At 34.9% G+C, this 13,869-nt stretch overlaps 1 protein-coding gene across 1 annotated transcript in view; it reads right to left on the reverse strand.

Annotated features, from left to right (window-relative positions):
* LOC107610034 (protein JINGUBANG-like) overlaps positions 1 to 13,869 on the reverse strand; it is a 27,880-nt gene extending 14,011 nt beyond the window's left edge. Inside the window, exon 1 of the mRNA XM_016312105.2 lies at positions 13,744 to 13,869. Coding sequence (XP_016167591.1) covers positions 13,744 to 13,869 — 126 coding nt within the window. The remainder of the gene's footprint in view (positions 1 to 13,743) is intronic.

Raw genomic sequence — 13,869 nt, forward strand, 5'->3', positions numbered from 1 at the left:
ATGGATGAATTCATATTTTATGGTATTTAATTATTTATTTTGATTAGGTAGATTTTATTGACTTTTCTTAGATTTATCTATTGAAATAGTATAGTTTTATAATTTTTTTTAAATTGTGCTTGAAAGTGAAAACATGCTTTTTAGGCTTTATAATTGCTAAATTTTATTCACTTTAATTTCATTTGATGCCTTGATGTATTTGTTGAGTGATTTCAGGTTTTCAAGGCAAGTATGAATTGAAGAAATAAGAAAAAAGCATGCAAAAGAAAAGAAATTATGAAGAAAAGAAATTTGGAAGCTTTCAGCATCCATGCGTACGCACGTTTTGAAATTGTGCAACCGTGCGTACGCATGGTAGGTTGTGCGTACGCACGAGTGTAGGCACGTGAGCTCATTAATTGCAACACGCTGGGGACGATTTTTAGGGCTTTCCAAGCCCAATTCAACTCATTTCTAAAGCTATTTGAAGCCAAATTAAGGAGGGATGAAGGAGGGAGCAATTAGGTTTAGGTTTTAACATGTTTTAGGCTAGTTTTCCTAGAGAGAGAAGCTCCCTCTTCTCTCTAGAATTTAGGGTCCTTAGTTTAATTTTCTTTAATTTTTGTCTTTAATTCTTGTTTTAGAATTGTTTCATTTATGTTTTCATGTTCTCTTACCTTGATCTTCTTAATTTTTTTTGTTATTTTCTCAATTTTGCCATTTTTAGTTTATGAACACTTGTCTTTTTTGGTTTCATTAATGCAATTTTGATACTTTATCTTTCTTTAATGCTTATTTGAGTTATTATTATTATTATTATTCTCATGCAATTGGTAGTGTAGATTTTATTTTTATGGCAATTTATCATTATTTCTCTTTTATGCATGATAGGTGTTTGATAAAATGTTTCTTATAGTTTTTGCATAATTTTTCACACTCTTGCCTGGATAATTAGGTGACTTTGAGTCATAGATGTCCATTCGATATTGTGTTAGGATTGTTAGTTGGTTTAGTTTCTACTAATGCTATTATTTCACTAAGTTAATTAGTGAGTTGATTAGGACTTGTGGATTGAGATCAATTATGCCCTTTTGACTTATTCTCGATGTTAGGATTGACTAATTGGGATTAATTCTACGCAATTACCATGTCTGTGGTCTATGATTAGGATATGAATCCTTAATTTCCAACCCTTGCCAAGAGTTCCTTTTTGCCACTTTGAATTCCATTTTTGTTGCTTTAATTGCTTTTCATTTAATTCCTTGCATGCTTGTTTAATTTCTTGCACTTTAATTTTCTTGCCAATTGGCATCAAAACCTCTCTTCCTCATAGCCAATAATTGAGCACTTTATTGCAATTCTTAGGGAGAACGACCCGAGGTTCAATACTCTCGGTCTTTTTTATATTGGTTTGCTTTGTGACAACCTATATTTTAAACTTTGATGTTGGAGATTCGATTGCCGGTTTGGACTATGCTATCAACGAAATTGTTTTGTCTAAATTTCCGAACAGCACAATTCCGACTTCATCAAGTTTTTGGCGCCGTTGCCGGAGACTTATGCAATTGGTGTCATATTTTTTGTTGTTGTAAATATTTCAATAGTATAAATAGCGTACTTTTTGGTTGCTTGGTTGTTTTTGTTTATACTTAAGTGTTTGTTTTCTTGTTTATTTCAGTATTTTGCTTTTATTTTCTATTTTCTCTATGAGTTATCACCCTTGTTGCTTAGATATTGGTTGTGATCATATTGTAGGGTATGATGACTTCAAATTTCGATTGCATCATGGAGTGGGAGAATCAATTGAGGGAAAAATCGTATGCATATGAGCAACACTCATGGAAACCACCTCCCCCATGTTATAATGAGCCAAATCCTCCCCAATGTGCATACCAAACCTAAAGATATGAATGGTACCCTCTACACAACCCTCAACCACCAAACTTTCAAGCACCACACCATCCACCTCCATGGAATCTGAATGTTTATATACCTTGTCACCAACCATATGAATCATCACCTCCTTACGCACCACCTCAATACACTCACCCACATAACACACCTTCCAACTATACAACCTTTTTCCCAACCATTGAACCCTCTCTTTCACCTAAATGTGAAGTTCTCCAACCCTTGCCCCAAAATAATAAGACCTTTAAGCCTTTCTCCAAGAACAAGGAGAATTCCAAAAGAGGCAAGGAGAGTTCATGGCTACCATAGCTGAAGTGGTGAACCGCTTAGCCCTACTACGCTCAAGCAATCAAGACATCCCCCTTGAGAAATGTGGAGAATCAACTAAGGAGTGTAGTGAGGAGAAGAACATGGAGTCTAAGAGAGAAGAAGTGGAGTTAAGGTTTGAGTCACAAGAGGAGAAAGGTAAAACAATTGAACCGGAAGAGGTAAATGGAGAATTGCGAAAAACTAATCAAGAAGTGGATTCTATCATCAATGATTTTTTGTCCACCTTGGTCAATCCCCTCAATGGTCTTGATGAACTTTTCCCATTTGAGTTTGAGAGAGATATGGAAATAGATTTCACACAACCCCCTAAGTATAGATTGAATGATAGTGGAAAAAACTTAGAGGAGGTTGGTGAGGCAGAGCTAGAAAAGGGTGGTGAGAAAGAGGTCGACACCCAAGAAGTAGAAGTATTCATGCAAGAGTCCAAGAGAATGACTCCACTCCAAGAGCAATTTGAGTGAGTAACAATTTTCTCAATGAGCTTCATAGGCCCACATCAATTTGTTATCTTGAAAACGGATCACCAACTTAAGATCCTTCTTAGAGTGTTAAATGGTGAAGGATCGGATGTCGGTTGCCACAAGAATCCAAAGCTTATCAAAGAAGCCAATCCAAGATTTGGAGTGGAAAGATGGTGCAAAGTGCAATTGAGTGAATTTCGAAAAGTGTTGGGGTGCTTCAAAGGTAATTTGGAAGTTTGTTCATCCAAATGCAAGAGCAAAGATCAACAAGAGGATGACCGGAAAACTAGAATATGGGATCCCGGAGTATTTTGGAAGAGCAAACATAGGTGGCAACTCAAGGATGAGTGGAAGGATAGGCCACCTTGACACAAGCTTCACTCAAAAAGTTCAATTTAAGGACTTTAAACCAAAGTTCTAGGTGAGAGACACCCTACCATGGTAACACCCTTCTAACCCCTCTTTCCTTTTAGATTTTGCTCATTGAATTTTGTTTCTTTTGGTTGGTTTAGTTTAATTGATATCTAGGCTTGGTTTAATGCATTTTAGTTTTGATCATGTGTTTTTTATGAATAATATATTTTGGGGATGAAAACCTTTGATTGATATCATGTTTGATGCCTGAGAACTTTTAAAATTTTTGGAAAAACAGAGCATTGTGCGTACGCACACACACTTCCCCCAGTTTTTATCATCTGCACGTACGCACTCATTTGTGCGTATGCACACTTGTTTTCACACCTTCTGCCGGGAGCGTTTGCACCTGCTTGTGCGTTCGGACCCCAGCTCTTTTTCTCATTGGGCATACGCACGCTAGTGTGTGCATACGCACACATGACCCTTCTTAAAAAAAGTTTTGCTTTCTGTGTGCACGCACTGCCTTGTGCGTGGGCACACTCGCTATCACCCTTCCTGCCGGGACCTGAGAGCGCTCACACACTCTTATGCATCCGCATCCCCTGTATTTTTACCTATTGTACGTATGCACAGGCCCTTGTGCGTACGCACAGGCGTCGATCTGGGTAGAAATTCAAAAGAAAACCCTATCGCGCCAGAACCCCCAATCCCTTTTCTTCTTCGTTCTGGTCCACTACAACACCCTCTCCACCCACCCTTCTTCGCCACTGCCGGCACTGCCAATGCCGCACTGCCGCCAACCCCTTTTTCTTCTTCTTCTTCTTCTTCTTCTTCTTCTTCTTCTTCTTCTTCTTCTTCTTCTTCTTCTTCTTCTTTCTGTTCTTCTTTCACCGGTGTGCTCCCCTATTTTCCTGGCATCACCGACATCTTCTCCAGCAAAGCTCTGCCGCTGTGAGCCTCGTAGTGATTTTCACAAGTGCCACTATTACACCCTCTTCTTCTATTCTATTCTTCAACTCTTCAGTTTTAGGTTTTACCCTTCTTTGTTTTGTTTATTTGCTTGCTTAATTTTTATTTTCTTTATTCAACTTTGCTAATCTAGCTTAGGTTTTGCTTAATTGGTTGTGGTTGAATTACAAGTGTTCAATTTTCGATTTCTGGGTTTTTGATGCTTGAATTTTGTCTTGAAATTGCTAAATATGTGAACTGCATATCATGTGTTTGATGTAATGCCCAAATGAACTTTTAGTTTAATGCATGTGTTGTAGCTACCATATGTGTTGAACTATATCCTTGTTTGTCATTCTAATAAAGAATTGTGCACTTTTTGAATTATTATGATGTTTTTTTGGAGTGAAATTTCAATAATGTGCTTGTTTATTGTCTTGAGTTGCTAGCACTAAATTGATATGAAAATTGACATTTGATTTCTTATTTGGTGAAATTTTTAACAAGTACATATTGCAATTAGTGAATTGAATTGAATTGTTTGTTCATCATGGGTTTTAAATCATTATAATCATATAACAAGGTCCTTGTTTCTTGTTAATGCTTTACATTTTTTGAGTTTACTTGACTTGATTCTTATCAAGCTTGTCACTTTTTGTAGCAAGCACATTATCCATGTGATTATTTCATTATTTTTTTAGGATGAATAACTAGACTTCATTATTGAATTGGTTATTGTGTGTTGTGCTAATTTTTATTAATCTCGCACTTTCACTTGCACAATTTCAATATCCAATATTTTCTAAATTCAATTCACTCGTATTGTAATTGCCTAAACTTGCTTGTGTTTAATTGATGCTCATCCATTCCGTGCATCTTAGGCCATTTAATTAAGGAACTCATGCTTACTCTTTGATTGTGTGGATGCTGTTTTAACCGGCCGTTGTGTGTATTCTAACTACGCGCATAATTGGAATACGCACACGGCTTATTTTTATCATACCGCACTACTATGCAAACTTCCTCAATTAAATGCTTGTTTGTTTTCTTTTGGCTCCAAGTATATACTATATTTGCTTCCTCCTTTACCTTTTTGTACCACTTGCCTTATGATTTTTAATTATACTCTATTCATTCTTTTTAAAGATGAGCCGTAAAGGCAAGGAGCCAGTAGAGGAGGAGGACGCCGAGGATGGAGATGCCAAGCCTGCATTGGACTTGGCAAATTTTCAGCAGCCCGAGCCCCCGCATCCACCAACTGAAGGTGGAGTACTTTAGAGCCATTCTCCTCGGATGGTGTTCATACACGGAAGACTGTGCAACGCTTCAGTGTGGGGGAGGATTCACAATTTTTGGGGCGTAAATTTTTTTCGAACACTTTACACTTTAATTTTATTTTCTTTTATTATGTTTCTTGTAGATATTTAGAGTACTTTTGACTATTGCATTGCACTTTCTTTTGGTATATATATCTTAACTTATTTATAGTTATTTCTAACTAGTGCATTTGGCATTTTTGCTTTTGCTTAGTATATATGCTATAGATAGAAGTTGTGATTGGATGTTTCGAATAGTATAGCACCTAGTTCAATTTTGTCCTAATTGTTTATATTGGTTTTTACATATTGAAAATTAGGAAAAGAACTAGAAATTTTTGAAATTACATCCATCACATCATATATATGTATATAGGAAATAAGTTTGATGAAAACAACAAAAATTTCCAAAAAAATCTCTTTTAGGCCATTCCGTTGATTTGATTTAGAAAATTATTTTCAAACTTGCTTGAATAATTTTTGTGGAACATAGAAAAGAGATAGAACAAAACACCTTGTGAGTTGTTGAGCCTATAATTGTGTGGTTACACATTTCAACCACAATTTTATTCTGTGTGTTATGCTCCTTCTATGATTGTGATCTTGGTTTTGCTTGATTTTTTATTTCTGATGTTTGATATTTGAATGCATTTAGCATGATTGAGGTCATTTTTAAATTAAATTCACTCACCCATATAACCGTACCCGTATATCTACCTTTGTGAGCCAATTTTGAGCTTTTTAATCCCCTTTTATTCTAATTATTACCACATCATCAATCTTAAGCAAAAAAATCATAAATTACCATGAATTGCATCTTTGATTGGCTTAGGTTAATGTGTGTGTCATTTAAGTGTGGAAAAATTTTTGGGAAACAATGGTAGAAGAAATAAAAAATTTTATTTTGGATATTCATTGAAAAATTTGGAAAATGGGTGCACATTCATATGTCAATTTGCTTTAACCATATGCATTTATCTTGAAAAAAGAAAAAGAGAAAAAGGGGACAAAGTTTGCCCCAAAGAAAGAAAAATGAATAAGGAATACATATGTGGATTTGGATAAAAAAGAGGCATGAATGTGTGTAAAAAAAAAATAAGGGGTAGTTAGAAGGCATTTTAGTGAGTAGGTAGGTATAGATTGAGTGGGATACTTGAGCTAATCAAAGATCTAATTTATTAGTCCACTTGACCATATTTATCCCACCTTAACTCTGACCCCATTACAACCTTAAGAAGTCCTCATGATATTTGCATTCATGCATCATATGTTTGTTAATTGTTAGATGAAGAACAAATTCTTGAAAGCATGATTAGAGAAGAATTGAGTGATTAAACCCTAAACATTGAGCTTTTAGAGTGTATACACATCTAGTGATGATTCGATTGCTCAATTCTATATTTTCACACCTCTTATTAGGCATTCTTGCAAGTTGCTTCATTTTGAATTTCGAATCAATTCTTTGGATTGTGATTGCATTGAATCATTTCTTTGTTTAGCCCTATATGTCCATATGCTTGCTTGAAAATTTGATTGTTTATTTTTACCAAATCAATAGGATGCTACAGTATAGATAGATATAGATAGTATCTAGTATACTTACATGCATATAGATAGTTGCATTTAATAAGTTATTTACCCTTTGATCATTCTCCTTGTTTGTGTTAGCATGAGGACATGCTATTGTTTAAGTGTGGGAGAATTGATAAGTTCATATTTGATGATAATTTTTTGCTTGAATTGAACGGATTTCATCACATAAACTCACACTTAATCACCAAAATAGCATACTTTTGTGATTTCTCTCTAATTTGATCATAAGTGTGAAAAATACATTTTTATGCTTAAATTGATCATTTTAATTCTACTTTTATTTCATTCGATGCCGTGATATATTTTGTAAGTGATTCCAGGTCAATTAGGCAAAGATAGTTTGGTAGAAGTGGAAGAAAGTATGCAAAATGGAAGATTTCATGAAGAAAATAAAGGAGAAGCACACAATCAAGTGTGCATACGCACAAGTCCTAGTGCGTGACTTCATTAAAAACTCATGTGGCTCGCGAATTTGGGACTCTCTTGGCCCAATTTTTAGAGTTGTTGAAGCCATTTGGAGTGCTATATGAAAAAACTTGATGATAGAGATTTACGCCGGTTTGGAATTTAAACAAAACAATTCCGTTGATAGCATAGTCCAAACTGGTAATTGAATCCCCAACATTAAAGTTTAAAATATAGGCGTCACAATCAAAACAAAATAACCGAGAGTATTTAAACCTTCGGGTCATTCTTCCTAGGAATTGCAATAAAGTGTCCTATTATTGGCTATGAGGGAATAAGGGTTGAGATAGCAATTGACAAGAAATGTAAATGACGATAAAATAAAGATGCATGCAAGGAATTAAATGGAAAGCAATTGAAGCAATGAAAATAGAAATTAAATGAAAAATTCAAATGCTAAGAAACCTCTTGGCAAGGATTGAGAGTTAAGGTTACCTATCCTAGCCGTTGACCACAAATATATGATGATTATGAAGAGTCAATCCTACTTAGTCAACTCTAACATCGAGGATAAGTTAAATAGGCATAATTAGTCTCAATCCACAAGTCCTAGCCAACTCACTAATTAGCTTAGTGAACGACTAGCATTAGTGGAAACCAAATCAACTAACTACCCTAATATATCAATCAAGAATGGACATCAATGACTCAATGTCACCTAGGTCCTCAATTCCAAACCAAGAGTGTAAAAAACTACACGAAAACTAAGCCAAGCATTTTATCAAACACTTGGTGTGCATGAAAATAAAAGCATATTAAAATGCAATAAAAATAAAATCTAAAGCTACCAAATGCAAGATAACAATAATAACAACTCAATTAAATAACAATAAATAAAGAAACATCAAATTGCATTAAAGGAAATTGAAATTAACAAGAGGGTTCATAAACTAAAAATGACAAAATTGAGAAAATAACAAAAGAAACTAAGAAGATCAAGACAAGAGAGCATGAAAACATAAATGAAACTATACTAAAACAAGAATCAAAAATTAAAATTAAAGAGAAATTAAACTAAGAAAACCTAAATTCTAGAGAGAAAGGGGAGCTTCTCTCTCTAGAAAAACTAGCCTAAAACATGTTAAAATCTAAACCTAATTGCTCCCCCCTTCATCCTTCTTCAATTTGGCTTGAAATAGCTTCAGAAATGAGTTGGATTGGGCTTGAAAAGCCCTAAAATTGCCCTCAGCATGTTGCAATTAATGAGCTCACATGCCTGCACTCGTGCGTACGCACAAACTACTATGCGTATGCATGGTTGCGCAGAGTTACATCCGTGCGTGCGCACGCATACAACTGTGCGTAGACATGGTTGCACCACTTCAAAATGTGCGTGCGCACGCATGCAACCATCCGTGTGTATGCATGAACGTGATGTGTACGCACAATTGCAAAAAAAAAACCCAACCCTTTAGTGTGAGCTATAACCTCTCTTCACACACAATACCCCCTCCAACGTCTCTCTCTTCACCTTCTTCCTTCTCCCATTCCATTTCAAATCCCTTAACCACCACCATCACCCACAACCACCTGCCACCGCTCCTTACCGCCGGAAACCACCGAGCCGCCGCCCCCTCACCCCATTTTCTCTTTTTTTTCTCTCATTTTCTCCACCTCCCCTTCCCCTTCTCTGCTCCTCCACACCACCTCAGTCGCGGCGCTACCCCTCCTCTCGACCACCCAGCCCCACGCCACCGCAACCCCACTCTTGTACACCCTCGAGTTCAACACCTTCCCATTGCCCCATTTCCTTCATCGTAGTGAAGCTCAGAACGGCGTATATCCCCTGTTTCTCGGCCCTGTGCCGCCTTCCCTCTCTGACGCCGACCTTGGCCAGCCGTGCTGGAGTGGTTGCAGCCCATCATCTCCCCTTCCCTTTCTTTGTTTCATTTCCCTTCCAGGTTTCCATTTCGTTTCTTTTTATTTCATTTTTTGATTAATTAAGGATAATTAGTTAATTTGTTTTGTTTAGTTTAGTTAGTTATGCATGCTTAGTTAATTAGGTGGTTAGAGAATCTGGACTGGATAGTTGATTTAGGTTATGTCTTGTTTACTACTGCTGTTTGGGAATGATTGATTTTCTATCTAAAATTGGTTCGTCTGTTGCTGGTGATGACTTGCCTTTGTACTCATTTGGTTTGTTGATGCTGCATAGTTGTTGTTGTTGCTTTATTCTTGCTGAGGGCTATTATTTGATATGAAAAATTTCTGGATTGCTTATGGAGTTATGATCTTGACCAAATTCTGAATTTAAGATCTTACTGTCGTTGAGTTCTTGTTTCAATTTGAACTTCATTATTGGATTCAGTTATGTGTCCCAAAAATATCTCATTTCGACCTGTGAGACAAAAATTTCGCACACTTCATCAGAAAGATTAAAACAAAAATTCATAACAAAGTATACCTAAATTTATTCTTAATTAATTAATTTGCACAACTTGTCTTTAGCCAAAGGTTTTTGTGAATATATCAGCCAGTTGTTCTTCCGATTTAACAAATTGAATATCAATATTCTCCTTTTGAACATGTTCCCTTATTGAGTGAAATCTCACTTTAATATGTTTTGTTCTTGAGTGCAAAATGAGATTTTTAGAAATATTAATGGCACTCATGTTATCACAAAATAAGAGAATATTTTCTTCTTTCAATTTGTAATTGGTTAACTAAGTTTTTAACAATAACAATTAGGAACAACAAGATGAGGTAGCAATGTATTCGGCTTTGGTAGTGAATAGGACTACGGGGGACTGCTTCTTGCTTGACCATACGTTGCGAAGAAAATAGCAAATTTCTGAAGTGCTTCTCCTATCTACTCTATCTCTAGCAAAATCTATATCACAATATCCAACTGTAGAAAAATCATCAGACCTAGAATACCATAAACCAAAGTTGGATGTGCCATGAACATATCTAATGATTCTTTTAATAGCAGAAGATGTGACTCTTTTGGTTGTGATTAAAATCTTGAACAAACTTCAACACTTTGTACAATTTTCGGTCTAGAGGATGTAAGATACATAAGAGAACCTATCATTCCTCTATACCTAGTTTCAGCAACATCTTTCCCAGTTTTATCCTTTTCTAACCGCGAGTTCGAATGCATTGGAGTGCTTATGGACTTGGCATTCTCCAATTCGAATTTCTTAACTAATTCCTTGTCATACTTTTCTTGATGTACAAAAATTTTATTTAAAGTCTATTTAATTTGAAATCCAAGGAAAACGTTAAGTTCACCCATCATGCTCATGTCAAATTCACTTGTCATGAGTTTGCTAAAATCAGCACAAAGGGACACATTGGCTGAACCAAAAATTATATCATCAACACAAATTTGCACTAGGATGAAAAAATCCTTAGAATTTTAATAAAGAGAATAGTGTCGGTGGTGCCTCTTTGAAAACCATTATTCAAAAGAAAAGAACTAAGTCTTTCATACCAAACTCTTGGAGCTTGTCTTAAACCATAAAGTGCTTTTGAAAGCTTGAAAACATGGTTTGGAAATTCTTTATTTTCAAAACCAGGAGGCTGCGCTACATATACTTCTCTATCTATGATACCATTCAAAAATGCACATTTCACATCCATTTGAAAAAGTTTAAAACCACAATGGGCAACATATGCAAGGAGAAGCCTTATAGCTTCCATTTGAGCCACTAGTACAAAGAATTCATCAAAATCTATTCTTTTCTCTTGATCATATCCTTAAGTCACCGATCTTGCCTTGTTCCTAGCTATGTTTTCATCTTCACCCAATTTGTTCCTAAAAATTCACTTAGTGCTCATCACCTTCTTCCCAATTGGATTAGGTACAAGTGTCCACATTTGATTCTTCTCAAATTGTTGTAATTCATCTTCCATGGCTTTGATCCAAGAAGGATCACCAAGAGCTTTATTTATATTTTAGAGCTCAATTTGAGAAAGAAATGTAAATTATTTTCTTTTGTTGCTCTTCTAGAAGAGGATCTAGTGATGACACTTTATGAGGGGGTCCCCTATGATGAACTCTTGAGGATAATTCTTTAGAAATCTCCACTCTCGGGATCTTGGAAATTTAGGAACAGAATCGGGCATGGTTGGTTCATTGATACTAGTATTCTCAGAAAATTCAGCAATTGCAGGAGATAAAATAAAATTATCTCCAACAAATTGTCTACAATAGCAGATTCAGGGATAGGATGTACAGATTTAGATTTTTCTTGATCTTGAGCTTCACTTATGTTGTCCTCCACTTGGTTACCTGCATCACCATCTTCCAGAATAATTGGAACAAAATTAGAATCACAAAATATAACGTGTATGGTTTCCTCAACGGACCTAGAGTCTTTGTGGAATATTCTAAAGGCTTTGCTAGAAGTTGAGTATCTAACAAAAATACATTCATACGACTTTGGATCAAACTTTTTCAAATTATCTTTTGTATTTAACACAAAACACTTACATCCAAAGACATGAAAGTATTTAAGATTTAGAGGGGTTCCTTTTCAAAGCTCATAAAGAATTTTCTTCAAAACTTCCTAATTATTGTTCTATTTAGAATATAACTTATTGTGCTCACAGCTTTAACTCATAGAAATTTAGGTACATCACTTTCACAAATTATTTCTCTAGCCATTTTTTGAAGGCTTCTATTTCTTCTTTTCACAACACCATTTTGTTATGGGATTCTAGGACAAGAGAAATTATGTTATATACCTAATTTATTACAAAATGATTCAAAATGTTGATTTACAAATTTTTTACCATGATCACTTCTAATAGAAGCAATTCTTAAATCCTTTTCATTTTGAACCTTTTTGGAGAAAATACTAAAAGTTGAAAAAGCATCATTCTTGTGAGCTAGAAAGAACACCCAACCAAATCTAGTGTAATCATCAAACACAACCAAACCATAGTGTTTGTCTCCTAGACTTTGAGTTCTAGTGGGACTGAAAAGATCAATGTGTAGCAACTCCAAAGGTATTTTAATTGAGATATCTTCCTTTAACTTGAAAGAACTTTTGGTTTGTTTACCCATTTGACAGGTATCACAAGTGATATATTTATCAAAATTAATTTTAGGAAGACCTCTAACTAATTCCTTCTTTATAGGCTTGGAGATTTGAAATATGCTTGCATGTCCCAATCTCTTATGCCATAACCATTTTTCGGAATCTATGGAGGTGAAGCAAGCTACATTTTGATCTCTAAGTTCCTCTAAAGTTAGACCATACAAATTATCGTACTTTTTTGCAACAAACAAAATATCACCAGAAATTTTATTTATGACCAAGCATTCAACTTTTTTGAAAGTAACCCAATATCCCAAATCACACAATTGACTAATACTAAGAAGATTGTGTTTCAATCCATCAACCAAGAAAACATTGTCTATGAAAGTAGAGAAATTCTTACTCATTTTTTTAACAGTAATAATCTTACCCTTTCCATCATCATCGAAAGTCACGAAACCTCTATCATACTTGTTGATTTTGATGAAGAATGTAGACTTTTCGGTCATATACTTTGAACATCCACTATCTAGACACCACATGTTCTTTTTTTTTATGCAAGGCAAATCTGCACAAAATTTCAAGAGATCTTAGGTATCCAAATAAATTTGGATTCTTTGATGTTAATTCACATTGGTTGTCCAAGTGCATTGAAGTCATTTACCACTTCATATACTTTGTTTCCTACTTTTTTTCAACAATGAAACATAGATAAGATGAATGACCATCTTTTTTTTTGCAATTGTGACAATGATTTTCTTTTGCAGATTTTTAAAGTGATTTGAAGTTTGTAATTTTCTGGTTCTTGAAATTGATGCTTTGGTTTGAACAAGTGATCTTTCAAAAATTGCATCACTTTCATTAAAGTATCTCAAACCAGATTTTTCAAATGAGGGTTTGGTTCTTAAGGTTGATGCCTTGGTTTTAATAAACGATTTTTTAAAAACTACATCATTTTTGGTAACATAACCAAACCAGATTTTTTAAACAATGGTCTTTATTAGCTAGCAATTTGTCGAAATTGCTGGAACTTTGTGCAAATTAAGCTAAATCATGATTTGAACCTCTAATCACCTTATGTAATCTATCATTTTCTACAATAAGATCAAGTGAAGCATTGACATAACATTTGCCTTTAAACTTTTCAATTTCAGACTTATGAAATCTGTTTTCTTCAACTAACTCAGAGACATTTTTGATTTCCTTCACCTTTTCTTTAAGAAAATCATTTTCTGTTCTTAAGGCATAATTTTCATCAGCTGTGCATTTATTATATTTTTCTGAAATGTTTCTAAGATGAGAAGTTAAGTCATCAATCATCAAATGTAAGTCTTCATTAGATAAGTCAAAATAATTTACCTCTTCCAATTATTCTTGGTCGGCCATGAAGCACACCTGAGCATCGTATTCAGATTCTTTTTCTTCATTAGAATCATTCTCAAGATCTTCCCATGATGCCATTAGCATATTCTTCTTGTCTTTCTTCATTTTGTCCTCCTTCTTTAAGTTTAAGACAGTCAT

The sequence above is a fragment of the Arachis ipaensis genome, chromosome B01, assembly GCF_000816755.2.
Source record: "Arachis ipaensis cultivar K30076 chromosome B01, Araip1.1, whole genome shotgun sequence".
Lineage (NCBI taxonomy): Eukaryota > Viridiplantae > Streptophyta > Magnoliopsida > Fabales > Fabaceae > Arachis > Arachis ipaensis.